Source organism: Carcharodon carcharias (assembly GCF_017639515.1).
Source record: "Carcharodon carcharias isolate sCarCar2 chromosome 35 unlocalized genomic scaffold, sCarCar2.pri SUPER_35_unloc_13, whole genome shotgun sequence".
NCBI lineage: Eukaryota > Metazoa > Chordata > Chondrichthyes > Lamniformes > Lamnidae > Carcharodon > Carcharodon carcharias.
The window spans coordinates 189,440-210,053 of NW_024470705.1; the positions used below are offsets into that span (position 1 = coordinate 189,440).

At 55.0% G+C, this 20,614-nt stretch overlaps 1 protein-coding gene across 1 annotated transcript in view; it reads right to left on the reverse strand.

Annotated features, from left to right (window-relative positions):
• Positions 1–20,614, reverse strand: part of fam50a (family with sequence similarity 50 member A) — a 99,853-nt gene that overhangs the window by 35,673 nt on the left and 43,566 nt on the right. Inside the window, exons 2-3 of the mRNA XM_041181388.1 lie at positions 16,124–16,208; positions 14,782–14,881 (exon numbers count right to left, since the gene is read on the reverse strand). Coding sequence (XP_041037322.1) covers positions 14,782–14,881; positions 16,124–16,208 — 185 coding nt within the window. The remainder of the gene's footprint in view (positions 1–14,781; positions 14,882–16,123; positions 16,209–20,614) is intronic.

Below are 20,614 nucleotides of genomic sequence, written 5' to 3' on the forward strand. Positions count from 1 at the left end.
CTCTCCCCCCTACTCACACACACACACACTCTCCCCCCTACTCACACACTCCCCCCACCACTCACACACTCCCCCTCACCCCACATACACACACTCACTCATTCCCCAACACCCACTCACACCCACACACACTCTGAACCCCACACCACCACGTGCATGTACACACTTGTTCTCCCCAGACAGACGCACACACCCACACACACACACACACACCCACAGACACACCCACAGACAGACACAGACACACCCACAGGCAGACACGGACACACCCACACCCACCCATAGACAGACACACACACCCACAGACTGACAGACCCACAGACACACCCACAGACACACCCACACACAGACACACACACCCACAGACACACACACCCACACACACACACCCACAGACACACACCCACAGACACACACACCCACCCACACACACCCACCCACACACCCACAGACAGACACACAGACATACACACCAAGACACACACACAGACAGACTCACAGACAGACATACACATCCACACACACACACAGACACACAGACACTCTCTCTCTCTTTCGACAGCTCTTATGAAGATCCCAATCAGATGCAATCAATTATCAGCATCACACAGGCTGTGTGGCAGCAACTTCCCATTCTCAAACCGTTGGCTCGCTGAAACTTTTATTCAGTCATTCATACGCTGTAGCCTGGCAACAGGTTCTGTCACTGGCAATATGGGCAACAGGACCAATCAGTTGCATTGCTATTGTTTCTGGGGAGTGTTAGAGGCTGAATCCTGGAGGGTGAGGCAGGGAGAGAGGGAGGAGAGACAAAGTGGGAGTGCAGAGAGATGGAAGAACTGCAGACAGAGAGAGAGATAAAAGAGAAATTGGGGAAGGTGACACAGAGTGAGAGTTCGAGGTGAAGGAGGCTGAGAGAGAGAGAGAGAGAGACAGTGAGAGAGAGACAGTGAGAGAGAGAGAGACAGACCAGGAGAGAGGGAGAGACAGGGAGAGACAGAGAGAGAGAGAGAGAGAGAGAGAGAGAGATAGGGAGAGAGAGAGAGAGAGAGACAGGGAGACAGAGAAACAGGGAGAGAGACAGACAGGGAGAGAGACAGACAGGCAGGGAGAGAGACAGAGACAGACAGGGAGAGAGAGAGAGACAGACAGGGAGAGAGAGAGAGACAGGGAGAGTGAGAGACGGAGAATATAAGACAGAGAGAAAGAACGATGGAGAGAGATAGAACAAGAGAACGATAGAGAGTGATGGAGAGAAAGAGAGAGAGCGCAATGGAGAGAAAGAGAGAGCGCGATGGAGAGAAAGAGAGAGAGCGCGATGGAGAGAAAGAGAGAGAGTGCGATGGAGAGAAAGAGAGAGAGCGCGATGGTGAGAAAGAGAGAGAGCGCGATGGTGAGAAAGAGAGAGAGCGCGATGGTGAGAAAGAGAGAGAGCGCGATGGTGAGAAAGAGAGAGAGCGCGATGGTGAGAAAGAGAGAGAGCGCGATGGTGAGAAAGAGAGAGAGCGCGATGGAGAGAAAGAGAGAGATCGCGATGGTGAGAAAGAGAGAGAGCGCGATGGTGAGAAAGAGAGAGCGCGATGGTGAGAAAGAGAGAGAGCGCGATGGTGAGAAAGAGAGAGAGCGCGATGGTGAGAAAGAGAGAGAGCGCGATGGTGAGAAAGAGAGAGCGTGATGGAGAGAAAGAGAGAGCGTGATGGAGAGAAAAAGACAGAGCGCGATGGAGAGAAAGAGACAGAGCGCGATGGAGAGAAAGAGACAGAGTGCACGATGGAGAGAAAGAGAGAGAGCGTGATGGAGAGAAAGAGACAGAGCGCGATGGAGAGAAAGAGACAGAGCGCGATGGAGAGAAAGAGAGAGCACACGATGGAGAGAAAGAGAGAGAGCGCGATGGAGAGAAACAGACAGAGCGACGGAGAGAGAGACAGAGCGTGATGGAAAGAGACGGAGCGACGGAGAGAGGGAGCGAGCGATGGGGACCGAGGGTGCGAGAGAGAAAAAGGAAGGGGGCAGTGAGACAGAGCAAGGGGGGCAGTGAGACAGAGCAAGGGGGGCAGTGAGACAGAGGATGGGGGGCAGAGAGACAGAGGATGGGGGGCAGAGAGACAGAGGATGGGGGGCAGAGAGACAGAGGATGGGGGGCAGAGAGACAGAGGATGGGGGGCAGAGAGACAGAGGATGGGGGGCAGAGAGACAGAGGATGGGGGGCAGAGAGACAGAGGATGGGGGGCATAGAGACAGAGCAAGGGGGACAGTGAGACAGAGGATGGGGGGCAGTGAGACAGAGGATGGGGGGCAGTGAGACAGAGGATGGGGGGCAGTGAGACAGAGCAAGGGGGGCAGTGAGACAGAGCAAGGGGGGCAGTGAGACAGAGCAAGGGGGGCAGTGAGACAGAGGAAGGGGGGCAGTGAGACAGAGCAAGGGGGGCAGTGAGACAGAGCAAGGGGGGCAGTGAGACAGAGCAAGGGGGGCAGTGAGACAGAGGAAGGGGGGCAGTGAGACAGAGGAAGGGGGGCAGTGAGACAGAGCAAGGGGGGCAGTGAGACAGAGGAAGGCGGTGGGGGGGGAACACTAACGTTATATAAGCAGCCAATTCGCAGACTCCATGGTTCCACAAACAAGACCAGTTAACACTTTTGTAATGCCTCCTCTTGGCACCCCCCCCCCCCACTCAGGGCGCCTGAAACAAGGAGCACTGTGCAAAAAGGCACACACCCCAGTGAGGTGCTAACGAAAACCTCAAATTGGTGTAACCTTTTGCAAAGGCCAATAACACTCGTGGGCTGGCGCTTGCATTGGGAACGACTGCACATTCGGAGAAGTCAGTGTGTTCGCAAGCTGTCGAGGAGGGTGGGAGAGAAGCTGTGAGACCAAATGGTTCCTGAGAGAGGAGTTAGACACAGCAGTGGGGGGGGGAGGGGGGGTGGGGTGGGGTGGTGGTGAGCAGTACTCCAGTGGCATCAAAGCGGATCAGAGTGAAAGATTTATGCCTGAGAGCCACTGGGAGGTGCACAGTGCTCTCGCAGTCACTCAGCACAGGCTAGTCTGCTGTAATACAGCTCTTTCTCCGGTCTCTCGATGCCCTCTGCAGCTGAGTCATAAAACAGCAGGACGGCAGCCAGAAAGCAGCGCAAATAAAAGGGAACATCAACTCTCCTTTATATTTCCATTTCTCCTCCCCCATCTCTCTCTCTTCCCCTCTTTCTGACTCCCTGTTCCCTCTTCCTCTCTCTCTCTCTCTGTCCCCTCCTCCCCCATCTATCTCTGTCCCCCCCTTCCCCTCTCTCTCTGTCCCCTCTTCCCCTCACTCTCTCTGTCCCCTCTTCCCCTCACTCTCTCTGTCCCCCCCTTCCCCTCTCTCTCTGTCCCCTCTTCCCCTCTCTCTCTCTGTCCCCTCTTCCCCTCTCTCTCTCTGTCCCCTCTTCCCCTCACTCTCTCTGTCCCCTCTTCCACTCACTCTCTCTGTCCCCTCTTCCCCTCTCTCTCTGTCCCCTCTTCCCCTCACTCTCTCTGTCCCCTCTTCCCCTCACTCTCTCTGTCCCCTCTTCCCCTCACTCTCTCTGTCCCCTCTTCCCCTCTCTCTCTGTCCCCTCTTCCCCTCTCTCTCTCTGCCCCCTCTTCCCCTCTCTCTCTCTGTCCCCTCTTCCCCTCACTCTCTCTGTCCCCTCTTCCTCTCTCTCTCTGTCCCCTCTTCCCCTCTCTCTCTCTGTCCCCTCTTCCCCTCACTCTCTCTGTCCCCTCTTCCCCTCACTCTCTCTGTCCCCTCTTCCCCTCACTCTCTCTGTCCCCTCTTCCCCTCACTCTCTCTGTCCCCTCTTCCCCTCTCTCTCTGCCCCCTCTTCCCCTCTCTCTCTCTGTCCCCTCTTCCCCTCACTCTCTCTGTCCCCTCTTCCCCTCACTCTCTCTGTCCCCTCTTCCCCTCTCCCTCTGCCCCCTCTTCCCCCCTCTCTCTCTGTCCCCTCCTCCCCCTCTCTCTCCGTCCCTCCTCTCTCTCACTGTCCCGTCTTCCCCCCTCTCTCTGACCCCTCTTCCCCCCTCTCTCTGACCCCTCTTCCCCCTCTCTCTGACCCCTCTTCCCCCTCTCTCTCTCTGTCCCCTCTTCCCCCTCTCTCTGTCCCCTCTTCCCCCTCTCTCTGTCCCCTCTTCCCCCCTCTCTCTCTGTCCCCTCTTCCCCTCTCTCTCTCTGCCCCCTCTTCCCCTCTCTCTCTCTGTCCCCTCTTCCCCTCTCTCTCTCTGTCCCCTCTTCCCCTCTCTCTCTCTGTCCCCTCTTCCCCTCACTCTCTCTGCCCCCTCTTCCCCTCACTCTCTCTGTCCCCTCTTCCCCTCTCTCTCTGCCCCCTCTTCCCCCCTCTCTCTCTGTCCCCTCCTCCCCCTCTCTCTCCGTCCCTCCTCTCTCTCACTGTCCCGTCTTCCCCCCTCTCTCTGTCCCCTCTTCCCCCCTCTCTCTCTCTGTCCCCTCTTCCCCCCTCTCTCTCTGTCCCCTCTTCCCCCCTCTCTCTCTGTCCCCTCTTCCCCCTCTCTCTGTCCCCTCTTCCCCCTCTCTCTGTCCCCTCTTCCCCCTCTCTCTGTCCCCTCTTCCCCCCTCTCTGTCCCCTCTTCCCCCCTCTCTCTGTCCCCTCTTCCCCCCTCTCTCTGTCCCCTCTTCCTCTCTCTCTCTGTCCCCTCTTCCCCCCTCTCTCTCTGTCCCCTCTTCCTCTCTCTCTCTGTCCCCTCTTCCTCTCTCTCTCTGTCCCCTCTTCCCCCCTCTCTCTCTGTCCCCTCTTCCTCTCTCTCTCTGTCCCCTCTTCCCCTCTCTCTCTCTGTCCCCTCTTCCCCCTCTCTCTCTGTCCCCTCTTCCCCTCTCTCTGTCCCCTCCTCCCCCCTCTCTCTCTGTCCCCTCCTCCCCTCTCTCTCTCTGTCCCCTCTTCCCCTCTCTCTCTCTGTCCCCTCTTCCCCCTCTCTCTGTCCCCTCCTCCCCTCTCTCTCTCTGTCCCCTCTTCCCCTCTCTCTCTCTGTCCCCTCTTCCCCTCTCTCTCTCTGTCCCCTCTTCCCCCCTCTCTCTCTGTCCCCTCTTCCCCTCACTCTCTCTGTCCCCTCTTCCCCTCACTCTCTCTGTCCCCTCTTCCCCTCACTCTCTCTGTCCCCTCTTCCCCTCACTCTCTCTGTCCCCTCTTCCTCTCTCTCTCTGTCCCCTCTTCCCCCCTCTCTCTCTGTCCCCTCTTCCCCTCACTCTCTCTGTCCCCTCTTCCCCTCACTCTCTCTGTCCCCTCTTCCTCTCTCTCTCTGTCCCCTCTTCCCCTCACTCTCTCTGTCCCCTCTTCCCCTCACTCTCTCTGTCCCCTCTTCCCCTCACTCTCTCTGTCCCCTCTTCTCCTCACTCTCTCTGTCCCCTCTTCCCCTCTCTCTCTGTCCCCTCTTCCCCTCACTCTCTCTGTCCCCTCTTCCCCTCTCTCTCTCTGTCCCCTCTTCCCCTCACTCTCTCTGTCCCCTCTTCCCCTCACTCTCTCTGTCCCCCTCCCCTCTCTCACTGTCCCCCCCTCTCTCACTGTCCCCCTCCCCCCTCCCTCACTGACCCCCTCCCCCTCTCTCACTTTACCCCTCCCCCCTCTCTCACTGACCCCCTCCCCCCTCTCTCACTGTCCCCCTCCCCCCTCCCTCACTGTCCCCCTCCCCCTCTCTCACTGACCCCCTCCCCCCTCCCTCACTGTCCCCCTCCCCCCTCTCTCACTGTCCCCCTCCCCCCTCTCTCACTGTCCCCCTCCCCCCTCTCTCACTGTCCCCCTCCCCCCTCTCTCACTGTCCCCCTCCCCCCTCCCTCACTGTCCCCCTCCCCCTCTCTCACTGACCCCCTCCCCCCTCCCTCACTGTCCCCCTCCCCCCCTCTCTCACTGTCCCCCTCCCCCCTCTCTCACTGTCCCCCTCCCCCCTCTCTCACTGTCCCCCCTCCCCCCTCTCTCACTGACCCCCTCCCCCCTCTCTCACTGACCCCCTCCCCCTCTCTCACTGTCCCCCTCCCCCCTCTCTCACTGACCCCCTCCCCCTCTCTCACTGACCCCCTCCCCCCTCCCTCACTGTCCCCCTCCCCCCTCTCTCACTGTCCCCCTCCCCCCTCTCTCACTGTCCCCCCTCCCCCCTCTCTCACTGTCCCCCTCCCCCCTCTCTCACTGTCCCCCTCTCTCACTGACCCCCTCCCCCCTCCCTCACTGTCCCCCTCCCCCTCCCTCACTGACCCCCTCCCCCCTCTCTCACTGTCCCCCTCCCCCCTCTCTCACTGTCCCCCCTCCCCCCTCTCTCACTGTCCCCCTCCCTCACTGTCCCCTCTTCCCCTCTCTCACTGACCCCCTCCCCCCCTCTCTCACTGTCCCCCTCCCCCTCTCTCACTGTCCCCCTCCCCCTCTCTCACTGACCCCCCCGCCCTCTCTCACTGACCCCCCCCCGCCCTCTCTCACTGACCCCCCTCCCCCCTCTCTCACTGTCCCCCCTCCCCCCTCTCTCACTGACCCCCTCCCCCCTCTCTCACTGTCCCCCCTCCCCCTCTCTCACTGACCCCCTCCCCCCTCTCTCACTGACCCCCTCCCCCCTCTCTCACTGTCCCCCTCCCCTCTCTCTCACTGACCCCCTCCCCCCTCTCTCACTGACCCCCTCCCCCTCTCTCACTGTCCCCCTCCCCCTCTCTCACTGACCCCCTCCCCCCTCTCTCACTGACCCCCTCCCCCCTCTCTCACTGACCCCCTCCCCCCTCTCTCACTGTCCCCCTCCCCCCTCCCTCACTGTCCCCCTCCCCTCTCTCTCACTGTCCCCCTCCCCCTCTCTCACTGTCCCCCTCCTCCCGTCACTGACCCCCTCCCCCCTCTCTCACTGTCCCCCACCCCTCGCTCACTGCCCCCCACCCCTCGCTCACTGTCCCCCACCCCCTCGCTCACTGCCCCCCACCCCTCGCTCACTGCCCCCCACCCCTCGCTCACTGTCCCCCACCCCCTCGCTCACTGACCGCCCCTCACTAAGCTCCTCCCCCCGTCACTGACCCCCTCCCCCTCTCTCACTGACCCCCTCCCCCCTCTCTCACTGACCCCCTCCCCCCTCTCTCACTGACCCCCTCCCCCCTCTCTCACTGATCCCCTCCCCCCTCTCTCACTGACCCCTTCACCCTCTCTCACTGACCCCCTCCCCCCTCTCTCACTGTCCCCCTCCTCCCTCTCTCACTGTCCCCCTCTCTCTTTGTCCCTCTTTCTCTCTCTCTCTTTGTCCCTCTTTCTGTCTCTCTCTCTCTGTCCCTCCTTCTGTCTCTCTTTCTGTCCCACTCTCTCTCTCTCTGTCTGTCCCTCTTTCTGTGTCTCTCTCTCTGTCCCTCTTTCTGTCTCTCTCTTTGTCCCTCTTTCTGTCTCTCTCTCTCTGTCCCTCCTTCTGTCTCTCTCTCTCTCTGTCCCTCCTTCTGTCTCTCTTTTTGTCCCTCTCTCTCTCTCTCTCTCTGTCTGTCCCTCTTTCTGTCTCTCTCTCTGTCCCTCTTTCTCTTTCTCTCTTTGTCCCTCTTTCTGTCTCTCTCTCTGTCCCTCTCTCTGTCCCTCTCTCTGTCCCTCTCTCTGTCCCTCTCTCTGTCCCTCTCTCTGTCCCTCTCTCTGTCCCTCTCTCTGTCCCTCTCTCTGTCTCTCTCTCTTTGTCCCTCTTTCTGTCCCTCTTTCTGTCCCTCTGTCCCTCTTTCTCTCTCTCTCTCTGTCCCTCTTTCTCTCTCTCTCTCTTTGTCCCTCTTTCTGTCCCTCTTTCTATCTCTCTCTCTGTCCCTCTTTCTCTCTCCCTCTTTGTCCCTCTTTCCTTCTCTCTGTCTGTCTCTCTCTCTCTCTGTTCCCTCTTCCTCTCTCTCACCCTGCCTTTTTGTCCCCTTTTCCTCACTCTCTGTCCCCTCTTCCTCACTCTCTCTCTGTCCCCTCTTCCTCACTCTCTCTCTGTCCCCTCTTCCTCACTCTCTCTCTGTCCCCTCTTCCTCACTCTCTCTCTGTCCCCTCTTCCTCACTCTCTCTCTCTGTCCCCTCTTCCTCACTCTCTCTCTGTCCCCTCTTCCTCACTCTCTCTCTGTCCCCTCTTCCTCACTCTCTCTCTGTCCCCTCTTCCTCACTCTCTCTCTGTCCCCTCTTCCTCACTCTCTCTCTCTGTCCCCTCTTCCTCACTCTCTCTCTGTCCCCTCTTCCTCACTCTCTCTCTGTCCCCTCTTCCTCACTCTCTCTCTGTCCCCTCTTCCTCACTCTCTCTCTGTCCCCTCTTCCTCACTCTCTCTCTCTCTGTCCCCTCTTCATCTCTCTCCCCCTCTGTCCCTCTTCATCTCTCTCCCCCTCTGTCCCTCTTCATCTCTCTCTGTCCCCTTTTCATCACCCCACTCTCTGTCCCCTCTTCATCTCTCTCTCTCTCTCTCTGTCCCCTCTTCATCTCTCTCTCTCTCTCTGTCCCCTCTTCATCTCTCTCTCTCTGTCCCCTCTTCATCTCTCTCTCCCCCTCTTCATCTCTATCTCTCTCTCTGTCCCCTCTTCTTCACTCTCTCTATCTCCTATTCATCTCTCTCTGTCCCCTATTCATCTCTCTCTCTGTCCCCTATTCATCTCTCTCTCTGTCCCCTATTCATCTCTCTCTCTGTCCCCTATTCATCTCTCTCTCTGTCCCCTATTCATCTCTCTCTCTCTCTCTCTCTCCCCTATTCATCTCTCTCTCTCTCTCTCTCCCCTATTCATCTCTCTCTCTCTCTGTCCCCTATTCATCTCTCTCTCTCTCTCTCTGTCCCGTATTCATCCATCTCCCTCTCTCTCTGTCCCCTATTCATCTCTCTCTCTCTGTATCCTATTCAACTCTCTCTCTCTGTATCCTATTCAACTCTCTCTCTCTGTATCCTATTCAACTCTCTCTCTCTGTATCCTATTCATCTCTCTCTGTATCCTATTCATCTCTCTCTCTCTGTCCCCTATTCATTTCTCTCTCTCTCTCTGTCCCCTATTCATCTCTCTCTCTCTCTGTCCCCTATTCATCTCTCTCTCTCTCTCTGTCCCCTATTCATCTCTCTCTCTCTCTCTGCCCCTATTCATCTCTCTCTCTCTCTCTGTCCCCTATTCATCTCTCTCTCTCTCTGTCCCCTATTCATCTCTCTGTCCCCTATTCATCTCTCTCTCTGTCCCCTATTCATCTCTCTCTCTGTCCCCTATTCATCTCTCTCTCTGTCCCCTATTCATCTCTCTCTCTGTCCCCTATTTATCTCTCTCTCGCTCTGTCCCCTATTCATCTCTCTCTCGCTCTGTCCCCTATTCATCTCTCTCTCGCTCTGTCCCCTATTCATCTCTCTCTCGCTCTGTCCCCTATTCATCTCTCTCTCGCTCTGTCCCCTATTCATCTCTCTCTCGCTCTGTCCCCTATTCATCTCTCTCTCTCTGTCTCTCTGACCCCTCTTCCTCGCTCTCTGACCCCTCTTCCTCGCTCTCCCTGTCCCTCTCTCTCCCTGTCTCTGCTTCCTCTCTCTCTCCCTTTGTCAGTCTGTCTCTCTCTCTCTTTCTCCCTTTGTACGTCTGTCTCTCTCTTTGTCCCTCTCTCTCTTTCTGTCCCTTTTTCTGTCCCTCTTTCTCTCTCTCTCTGTCCCTCTTTCTCTCCGTCTGTCCCTCTTTCTCTCCGTCTGTCCCTCTTTCTCTCCGTCTGTCCCTCTTTCTCTCTTTGTCTCTCTTTGTCCCTCGTTTTCTCTTCCTGTTTGTCCCACTTTCTCTCTCTCTGTCCCTCTCTTTCTGTCTATTTATCTCTCTGTCCCTCTTTCATTCTCTCTCTTTGTCCCCCGTTCTCTCTCAAACTCTTTGTGCCTCTATCTCTTGCTGTCTGTCCCTCTTTCTCTCTCCCTCTTTGTCCGTCTTTCCCTTTCTCTGTCTGTCTCTCTCTCTCTCTGTTCCCTATTCATCTCTCTCTCTCTCTGTCCCCTATTCATCTCTCTCTCTCTCTGTCCCCTCTTCATCTCTCTCTCTCTCTGTCCCCTCTTCATCTCTCTCTCTCTCTGTCCCCTCTTCATCTCTCTCTCTCTCTGTCCCCTCTTCATCTCTCTCTCTCTCTCTCTGTCCCCTCTTCATCTCTCTCTCTCTGTCCCCTCTACATCTCTCTCTCTCTCTGTCCCCTCTACATCTCTCTCTCTGTCCCCTCTACATCTCTCTCTCTGTCCCCTCTACATCTCTCTCTCTGTCTCCTCTACATCTCTCTCTCTGTCCTCTCTTAATCTCTCCCTCTGTCCCCTCTTCATCTCTCTCTCTCTGTCCCCTCTTCATCTCTCTCTCTCTGTCCCCTCTTCATCTCTCTCTCTCTGTCCCCTCTTCATCTCTCTCTCTCTGTCCCCTCTTCATCTCTCTCTCTCTCTGTCCCCTCTTCTTCACTCTCTCTATCTCCTATTCATCTCTCTCTCTGTCCCCTATTCATCCATCTCTCTCTCTGTCCCCCTATTCATCCATCTCTCTCTCTGTCCCCTCTTCTTCACTCTCTCTATCTCCTATTCATCTATCTCTCTGTCCCCTATTCATCTCTCTCTCTGTCCCCTATTCATCTCTCTCTCTGTCCCCTATTCATCTCTCTCTCTGTCCCCTATTCATCTCTCTCTCTGTCCCCTATTCATCTCTCTCTCTGTCCCCTATTCATCTCTCTCTCTGTCCCCTATTCATCTCTCTCTCTGTCCCCTATTCATCTCTCTCTCTGTCCCCTATTCATCTCTCTCTCTGTCCCCTATTCATCTCTCTCTCTGTCCCCTATTCATCCATCTCTCTCTCTGTCTCCTATTCATCCATCTCTCTCTCTGTCCCCTATTCATCTCTCTCTCTCTCTGTCCCCTATTCATCTCTCTCTCTCTCTCTGTCCCCTATTCATCTCTCTCTCTCTGTCTCTGTCCCCTATTCATCTCTCTCTCTCTGTCCCTCTTTCTCTTTCTTTCTTTGTCCCTCTCTCTCCCTCTCCCTTTGTCCCTCTCTCTCCCTTTGTCCCTCTTTCTCTCCCTCTCCCTTTGTCCCTCTTTCTCTCCCTCTCCCTTTGTCCCTCTTACTCTCTCTCTCACTCTGTCCCTCTTTCTCTCTCTCTCTCACTCGGTCCCTCTTTCTCTCTCTCTCTCTCACTCTCACTCGGTCCCTCTTTCTCTCTCTCTCTCACTCGGTCCCTCTTTCTCTCTCTCTCTCTCGGTCCCTCTTTCTCTCTCTCTCTCACTCGGTCCCTCTTTCTCTCTCTCTCTCTCGGTCCCTCTTTCTCTCTCTCTCTTTCTCCCTCTCTCTTTATCTCTCTCTCTTTCTCCCTCTTTATCTCTCTCTCTGTCCCTCTTTCTCGCTCTTTGTCCCGCTTTCCCTCTCTCTCCCAGTCTGTCCCTTTCTCTCTTTGTCCCTCTTTCTTTGTCTCTCTTTGTCCCCTGTTCTCTCTCTCTCTTTGTCCCTCTATCTTTCTCTCTCTGTCTGACCCTCTCTCTCTTTCTATCTGTCTCTCGCTGTCCTTCCTTCTTTCTCCTTGTCCCCCGTTCTCTCTCAAACTCTCTTTGTCCGTCCATCTCTTGCTGTCAGTCCCTTTTTCTCTCTCTGTCTCCTCTTCCTCACTCTCCCTTTCTGTCCCCTCTTCCTCACTCTCTCTCTGTCTCCTCTTCCTCACTCTCTCTCTCTGTCCCCTCTTCCTCACTCTCTCTCTCTGTCCCCTCTTCCTCACTCTCTCTCTCTCTGTCCCCTCTTCCTCACTCTCTCTCTCTGTCCCCTCTTCCTCACTCTCTCTCTCTGTCCCCTCTTCCTCACTCTCTCTCTCTGACCCCTCTTCCTCACTCTCTCTCTCTGTCCCCTCTTCCTCACTCTCTCTCTCTGTCCCCTCTTCCTCACTCTCTCTCTCTCTGTCCCCTCTTCCTCACTCTCTCTCCCTGTCCCCTCTTCCTCACTCTCTCTCCCTGTCCCCTCTTCCTCACTCTCTCTCCCTGTCCCCTCTTCCTCACTCTCTCTCCCTGTCCCCTCTTTCTCACTCTCTCTCCCTGTCCCCTCTTCCTCACTCTCTCTCCCTGTCCCCTCTTCCTCACTCTCTCTCCCTGTCTCCTCTTCATCTCTCTCTCTCCCTGTCCCCTCTTCATCTCTCTCTCTCCCTGTCCCCTCTTCATCTCTCTCTCTCCCTGTCCCCTCTTCATCTCTCTCTCTCCCTGTCCCCTCTTCATCTCTCTCTCTCCCTGTCCCCTCTTCATCTGTCTCTCCCTGTCCCCTCTTCATCTCTCTCTCTCCCTGTCCCCTCTTCATCTCTCTCTCTCCCTGTCCCCTCTTCATCTCTCTCTCTCCCTGTCCCCTCTTCATCTCTCTCTCTCCCTGTCCCCTCTTCATCTCTCTCTCTCCCTGTCCCCTCTTCATCTCTCTCTCTCCCTGTCCCCTCTTCATCTCTCTCTCTCTCTGTCCCCTCTTCCTCACTCTCTCTCTCTGTCCCCTCTTCCTCACTCTCTCTCTCTCTGTCCCCTCTTCCTCACTCTCTCTCTGTCCCCTCTTTCTCACTCTCTCTTCCTGTCCCTCTTTCTTGTTCTCTCTCTGCCCCTCTTTCTTGCTTTCTCCCTGTCCCCTCTTCATCTCTCTCTCTCTGTCCCCTCTTCCTTACTCTCTGACCCCTCTTCCTCGCTCTGTCCCTGCTTCCTCTCTCCCTCTCCCTCTGTCCCTCTCTCTCTTTGTCCCTCTTTCTCTCTGTCCCTCTTTCTATCTCTCTCCGTCCCTCTTTGTCCCCCGTTCTCTCTTAATCTCTCTTCGTCCTTCTATCTCTCGCAGTCTGTCCCTTTCTCTCTCTCGTGCTCTCTCTTTTTCTCTCTCTCTCTCTCTCTCTGTCCATCTTTCTCTCTCTCTCTGTCCCTCTTTCTCTCGCGCTTTCTCTTTCTCTCTGAACCTCTTTCTCTCTCTCCGTCCCGCTTTCTCTCTCGCTCCGTCCCGCTTTCTCTCTCCTTCTTTGTCACTCTTTCTCTCTCCTTCTTTGTCACTCTTTCTCTCTCCTTCTTTGTCACTCTCTCTCTCCCTCACTCTCTCTGTTTCTCACACTCTCCCTCGCTGTCCTTCTTTCTCACACTCTCCCTCGCTGTGCCTCTTTCCCTCTCTTTGTCCTCCTTTCTCCCTGTCTGTCCCTCTTTCTCGCTCTCTGTCTCTCTCTGTATCCCTCTTTCTCTCTCTCTCTGTCCCTCTTTGTCTCTTTGTCCCTGTTCTCTCTCAATCTCTCTTTGTCCCTCCATCTCTCGCTGTCTGTCCCTCTTTCTCTCTCCCTCTTTCTCTCTCTCTCTGTCTGTCCCACTTTTTCTCTATCTCTTTGTCCTTCATTCTCTCTCTGTCAGTCCCGCTTTCTCTCTCTGTCGGACCCTCTTTCTCTCCCTCTCTCTCTTTGTCCCTCTTTCCCTCCCGCTCTCTGTCCCTCTTTTTCTCCTTCTTTCTCTCCCTCTCTCTTTGTCCCTCTTCCTCTCTCTCTGTCCCCCTTCCTCTCTCTCTGTCCCCCTTCCTATCTCTCTCCCTCTGTCTCTCTCTCTCTTTGTCCCTCTTTCTCGCTTTGTCCCACTTTCTCTCTCTCCCCCTCTTTCTCTCTCTCTATTAGTCCGCATTTCTCTCTCTCTCTTTGTCCCTCTTTCTCTCTCTCTCTTTGTCCCTTTTTCTCTCTCTCTCTTTGTCCCTCTTTCTCTCTCTATCCCTCTGTCCCTCTTTCTCTCTCTATCCCTCTGTCCCTCTTTCTCTCTCTATCCCTCTGTCCCTCTTTCTCTCTCTATCCCTCTGTCCCTCTTTCTCTCTCTCTATTTGTCCCCATTTCTCTCTCCCTCTCTCTCTCTGTCCCTCTTTCTCTCTTTGTCCCCCTTTCTCTCTCTCTCTCCCCCTCTTTTTCTCTCTCTCTCCCCCTCTTTTTCTCTCTCTCTATTAGTCCCCATTTCTCTCTCTCTTTGTCCCTCTTTCTCTCTCTTTGTCCCTCTTTCTCTCTCTATCCCTCTGTCCCTCTTTCTCTCTCTCTATTTGTCCCCATTTCTCTCTCCCTCTCTTTCTCTCTCTCTCTTTGTCCCTCTTTCTCTCTCTCTCTCCCCCTCTTTCTCTCTCTATTAGTCCCCATTTCTCTCTCTCTCTTGTCCCTCTTTCTCTCTCTATCCCTCTTTCTCTCCCTCTTTCTCTCTCTCTATTTGTCCCCATTTCTCTCTCCCTCTCTTTCTCTCTTTGTCCCTCTTTCTCTCTCTCTCTCCCCCTCTTTCTCTCTCTATTAGTCCCCATTTCTCTCTCTTTCTTTGTCCCTCTTTTTCTCTCTATCCCTCTGTCCCTCTTTCTCTCTCTCTATTTGTCCCCATTTTTCCCTCCCTCTCTCTCTCTCTTTCTCCCTGTCTTTGGCATTTGATGAGCTCTGAGAGCTTCGCAGGTTCAGTATAAATATTGGTGAAGTCTGCTCACAGCCCAAATGTAGGAGGAACAACACCGTGGCCCGTCTGTCCCCTTGCTCCCCAAACTGCATCACCTCCTCCAGCCCCTACAGCCCCCCGGAGATCTCGGCCCTCCCCCCAATCCTGGCCGCTCGCGCATCCACCGACCCGACCCCCGAGGACTGGAGGAGGAGCGCCGGCATTTCGGAGGGGGACCGAGCGCCCTGGAGGGAACTGAAATCGGGGATGAGCATCTTAAAATGGAGGCGTTGCAGTTCGGGCCAATGGTGTGGGGTGGGGGGGGGGTGTGTGTGATGGGTGAGCGAGTCAGGGGGCAGGGGTCAACAGAGTTTGGAATGAGCTGGGGCTTTCGGAGGTTGGCCAGGAATGCGTTGAACAGTCAGGTTAAACAACACGGCAGGTAATTATCAGGGTGAGTACTCACAGAAGCAGCTCCTTTGACTGTTCTTTCTTGGCCAGTTGCTTTTCCCGCTCCTTCACAAGGGCCTCCTGTTTGGCCTTCATGTCATTCAGGGTGACCAGACCTGCAGACACACACACACAAACACCGTCAGACATGGCCCCAGTGCATCACGGTGTCAAACAGGGGTGCGACAGGACAGGACACGGCCCAACGCACGTGGTGGGCTGGCTGCGGAGACGAGGACTAAGCGGCGGAGTCTCAAATCGAGAGGCAGACCCTTCAGGAGCGAAATGAGGAAAGGCACCGATGCACAAAGGGTGGTCGGAGTTTGGAACTCTCTCCCCCCCAACAAACGGCCATCGATGCCGGTTCAGTTAGTTTTAAATCTGAGAGATTTTTGTTAACCAAAGGGTATTAAAGGATATGGAGGGGGTGGGAAGGGTGGGTTGGTAAGTAGTGCAGGTGGATGGCAGTAGGTCACAGGTCAGACAAGATCTAATGGATCAAGTCTCTTCCTAACCCCGTACCTGTCCTGGGAGTGTTTGATGGGGACAGTATAGAGGGAGTTTACACTGTATCTAAGCCCGTGCTGTACCTGTCCTGGGAGTGTTTGATGGGGACAGTGAAGAGGGAGTTTACTCTGTATCTAAGCCCGTGCTGTACCTGTCCTGGGAGTGTTTGATGGGGACAGTGTAGAGGGAGCTTTACTCTGTATCTAACCCCGTGCTTTATCTGTCCTGAGAGTGTTTGATGGGGACAGTGTAGAGGGAGATTTATTCTGTATCTAACACCATGCTGTCCCTGTTCTGGGAGTGTTTGATGGGGACGGTGTAGAGGGAGCTTTACTCTGTATCTAACCCCGTGCTGTAACTGTCCTGGGAGTGTTTGGTGGGGACGGTGTAGAGGGAGATTTACTCTGTATCTAACCCCGTGCTGTACCTGTCCTGGGAGTGTTTGATGGGGACGGTGTAGAGGGAGATTTACTCTGTATCTAACCCCGTGCTGTACCTGTCCTGGGAGTGTTTGATGGGGACAGTGTAGAGGGAGATTTACTCTGTATCTAACCCCGTGCTGTACCTGTCCTGGGAGTGTTTGATGGGGACAGTGTAGAGGGAGCTTTACTCTGTATCTAACCCCGTGCTGTACCTGTCCTGGGAGTGTTTGATGGGGACAGTGTAGAGGGAGCTTTACTCTGTATCTAACCCCGTGCTGTACCTGTCCTCGGAGTGTTTGATGGGGATGGTGTAGAGGGAGCTTTACTCTGTATCTAACCCCGTGCTGTACCTGTCCTCGGAGTGTTTGATGGGGATGGTGTAGAGGGAGCTTTACTCTGTATCTAAGCCCATGCTGTAATTGCTCTTACCGACGGTGCTGGACTTGAGTTCTGCCTCCACCGCATCGTAGTGGGCTGAGAACTTTTTGTCAATATTAGACTTCACCAGATTTTCCTGCAAAGAGGAACAGGAAACGAGAGGTGTTAAAGAACAGAAAATCATGCAATCAGAAGCAGGTCCCCCATTACCAGGCCTCGCTTCCTCAAGGAATGAGCAGCTTTCCAGAAAGGTACAGCAAAATTTTAGAGAGTGAGAGAGACGAGGTTACAAAGATAGGGAGGGTTCTTGGAGCTGGAGGAGGTTACAGAGCTAGGGAGGGTTGTCAGGGCTGGAGGAGGTTACAAAGATAGGGAGGGGTGTAGGGGCTGGAGGAGGTTACAGAGATAGGGAGGGTGTAGGGGCTGGAGGTGGTTCCAGAGATAGGAAGGGTTGCAGGGGTTGGAGGAGGTTACAGAGGTAGGGAGGTTGTAGAAACTGGAGGCGGTTAAATAGATAGGGAGGGGTGTAGGGGCTGGAGGAGGTTACAGAGATAGGGAGGGTTGTAGGGGCTGGAAGAGGTTACAGAGATAGGGAGGGTTGTAGGGACTGGAGGAGGTTACAGAGATAGGGAGGGGTGTAGGGACTGGAGGACGTGGCAGAGATAGGGAGGGGTGTAGGGGCTGGAGAAGGTTAAATAGATAGGGAGGGTGTAGGGGCTGGAGGAGGTTACAGAGATAGAGAGGGTTGTAGGGGCTGGAGGAGCTTACAGAGATAGGGAGGGTTGTAGGGGCTGGAGGAGGCTACAGAGATAGGAAGGGTTGTAGGGGCTGGAGGAGAGTTAGGGAGGGTTGTAGGGTCTGGAGGAGGTTACAGAGATAGGGTGGGTTGTAGGGGCTGGAGAAGGTTACAGAGATAGGGAGAGTTGTAGGGGCTGCAAGAGTTTGCATAGATAGGGAGGGGGTGGGGGAGGTTACAGAGATAGGGAGAAGTGTAGGGACTGGAGGAGGTTGCAGAGATAGGGAGGGTTGTATGATCTGGAGAAGGTTACAGGGATAGGGATGGTTGTAGGGACTGGAGGAGGTTACATACATAGGGAGGGGTGTAGGGGCTGGAGGAAGTTACAGAGATAGGTAGGGTTGTATGGGCTGGAGGACATTACAGAGATAGGGAGGGTTGTAGGTGTGGAGGAGGTTACAGAAATAGAGAGGGTTGTAGGGGCTGGAGGAGGTTACAGATGTAGGGAGGGTGGTAGGGGCTGAAGGAAGTTATAGAGATAGGGAGGGTTGTAGGGGCTGGAGGAGGTTACAGAGATAAGGAGGGGTGTAGTGACTGTGGACGTTTATAGCGATAGGGAGGGTTGTAGGGGCTGGAGGAGGTTACAGGATAGAGAGGGTTGTAGGGTCTGGAGGAGGTTACAGAGATAGGAAGGTTTGTAGGGGCTGGAGGAGGTTAGAGAGAAGGTTGGGTTGTAAGGGTTGGAGGAGGTTACAGAGATAGGTAAGGTTGTAGGGGCTGGAGGAGTTTGCAGAGATAGGGAGGGTTGTAGGGGCTGGAGGAGCTTACAAAGATCGGGAGGGTTGAAGGGGCTGGAGGAGGTTACAGGGATATGGAGGGTTGTAGCGACTGGAGGAGGTTACAGAGATAGGGAGGGTTGAAGGAGCTGGAGGAGTTTACAGAGATAGGGAGGGTTGTAGGGGCTGGAGGAGTTTACAGAGATAGGGTGGGGTGTAGCGACAGGAGGAGGTAACGGATCTAGGGAGGGGTGTATGGACTGTAGGAGATTACAGAGATAGGGAGGGTTGTAGGGGCTGGAGGGGATTACAGAGATTGGGAGGGTTGTAGGGCTGGAGGAGGTTACAGAGAAAGGGAGGGGTTGTAGCGGCTGGAGCAGGTTACAGAGAAAGGGAGGGGTTGTAGGGGATGGAGTAGGTTACAGAGATAGGGAGGTTTGTAGGGGCTGGAGTGGCTTATAGAGGTAGGGAGTGGCGTAGGCCAGGAGGAGTTTACGGAGATAGGGAGGGTTGTAGGGGCTGGAGGAGGTTACAGAGATAGGGTGGGTGGTAGGGGCAGGAGTAGGTTACATAGATAGGGAGGGTTGTAGTGACTGGAGGAGGTTACAGGGATAGGGATGGTTGTATGGGCTGGAGGATGTTGCAGAGATAGAGAGGGTTGTAGGGATTGGAGGAGTTTGCAGAGATCGTGAGTATTGTAGGGACTGGAGGAGGTTGCATAGATAGTGAGGGTTGTATGAGCTGGAGGAGGTTACTGGGATAGGGAGGGTTATATGCACTGGACGACGTTACAGATATAGGGAGTGCTGTACGGGCTGGAGGAGGTTACAGAGATAGGGAGGGGTATAGGGACTGGGGGAGGTTACAGAGGTAGGGAGGGTTGTAGGGGCTGGAAGAGGTTATACAAATAGGGAGTGTTGTAGGGGCAGGAGTAGGTTACAGAGATAGGGTGAGTTGTAGAGCCTGGAGGAGGTTATAGAGATAGGGAAGGGTGTAGGGACTGAAGGAGGTTATAGAGATAGGGAGGGGTGTAGGGACTGGAAGAGGTTGCAGAGATTGGGAGTGGTGTAGGGACTGGAAGAGATTGCAGAGATAGGGAGGGGTGTAGGGACTGGGATAGGGCGGCTTGTAGGAGCTGGAGGAGGTTACAGAAATAGTGAGGGTAATAGGGGCTGGAGGAGGTTACAGAGATAGGGAGGATTGTAGGGGCTGGAGGAGGTTACAGAGATAGGGAAGGGTGTAGAGACAGGAGGAGGTTATAGTGATAGGGAGGGGTGTAGGGACTGGGGGAGGTCACAGAGGTAGGGAGGGGTATAGGGACTGGGGGAGGTTACAGAGGTAGGGAGGGTTGTAGGAGCTGGAAGAGGTTATACAAATAGCGAGTGTTGTAGGGGCAGGAGTAGGTTACAGAGATAGGGTGAGTTGTAGAGCCTGGAGGAGGTTAAAGAGATAGGGAAAGGTGTAGGGACTGAAGGAGGTTACAGAGATAGGGAGTGGTGTAGGGACTGGAAGAGGTTGCAGAGATTGGGAGTGGTGTAGGGACAGGTAGAGATTGCAGAGATAGGGAGGGGTGTAGGGACTGGGGCAGGTCACAGAGATAGGTAGGGTTGTAGAGGCTGGAGAACGTTACAGAGATAGGGAGGGTTGTAGGGGCTGGAGGAGGTTACAGAGATAGGGAGGATTGTAGGGGCTGGAGGAGGTTACAGATATAGGGAAGGGTGTAGAGACAGGAGGAGGTTATAGTGATAGGGAAGGGTGTAGGGACTGGAGGAGGATGCAGAGATGTGGAGGAGTGTCGGGATTGGAGGAGAGTGCAGAGATAGGGAGGGGTGTAGGGACTGGAGGAGGTTGCAGAGATAGGGAGGGTTGTAGGGGCTGGAGGAAGTTACAGAGATACGGAAGGGTGTAGGGAATGGGGGAGGTTACAGAGATGGGGGGGTTGTAGGGACTGGAGTAGGTTGCAGAGATAGGGAGGTTTGTAGGGTCTGGAGGAGGTTACAGAGGTAGGGAAGGTTGTAGGGGCTGCAGGAGGTTACAGACATAGGGAGGGTTGTAGGGGCTGGAGGAGGTTAGAGAGAAGGTTGGGTTGCAAAGGCTGGAGGAGTTTACAGAGATAGGGAAGGTTGTAGGGGCTGCAGGAGGTTACAGAGATAGGGAGGGTTGTAGGGGCTGGAGGAGTTTGCAGAGATAGGGAGGGATGTAGGGGCTGTAGGAGATTACAGAGATCGGGAGGCTTGAAGGGGCAGGAGGAGGTTACAGAGATAGGGAGGGTTGTAGGGGCTGGAGGAGGTTACGGCAATAGGGAGGGCTGTAGGGGCTGGAGGAGGTTACAGAGATAGGGAGGGTTGTAGGGGCTGGAAGAGGTTATACAAATAGGGAGTGTTGTAGGGGAAGGAGTAGGTTACAGAGATAGGGTGAGTTGTAGAGCCTGGAGGAGGTTATAGAGATAGGGAAGGGTGTAGGGACTGAAGGAGGTTATAGAGATAGGGTGGGCTGTAGGGACTGGAAGAGGTTGCAGAGATTGGGAGTGGTGTAGGGACTGGAAGAGATTGTAGAGATAGGGAGGGGTGTAGGGGCTGGAGGAGGTTACAGAGATAGGGTGGGGTTTAGCGACTGGAGGAGGAAACCGATCGAGGGAGGGGTGTATGGACTGTAGGAGATTACAGAGATAGGGAAGGTTGTAGGGTCTGGAGGGGATTACAGAGATAGGGAGGGTTGTAGGGGCTGGAGGAGGTTACAGATATAGGGTGGGGTGTAGCGACTGGAGGAGGTTGCAGAGATAGGGAGGGGTGTAGGGACTGGAGGAGGGTGCAGAGACAGGGAGGGTTGTATGAGCTGGAGGAGGTTACAGGGATAGGGAGGGTTGTAGGTACTGGAGGAGGTTACAGAGATAGGGAGGGTTGAAGGAGCTGGAGGAGGTTACAGAGATAGGGTGGGGTTTAGCGACTGGAGGAGGTAACAGATCTAGGGAGGGGTGTATGGACTGTAGGAGATTACAGAGAAAGGGAAGGTTGTAGGGGCTGGAGGGGA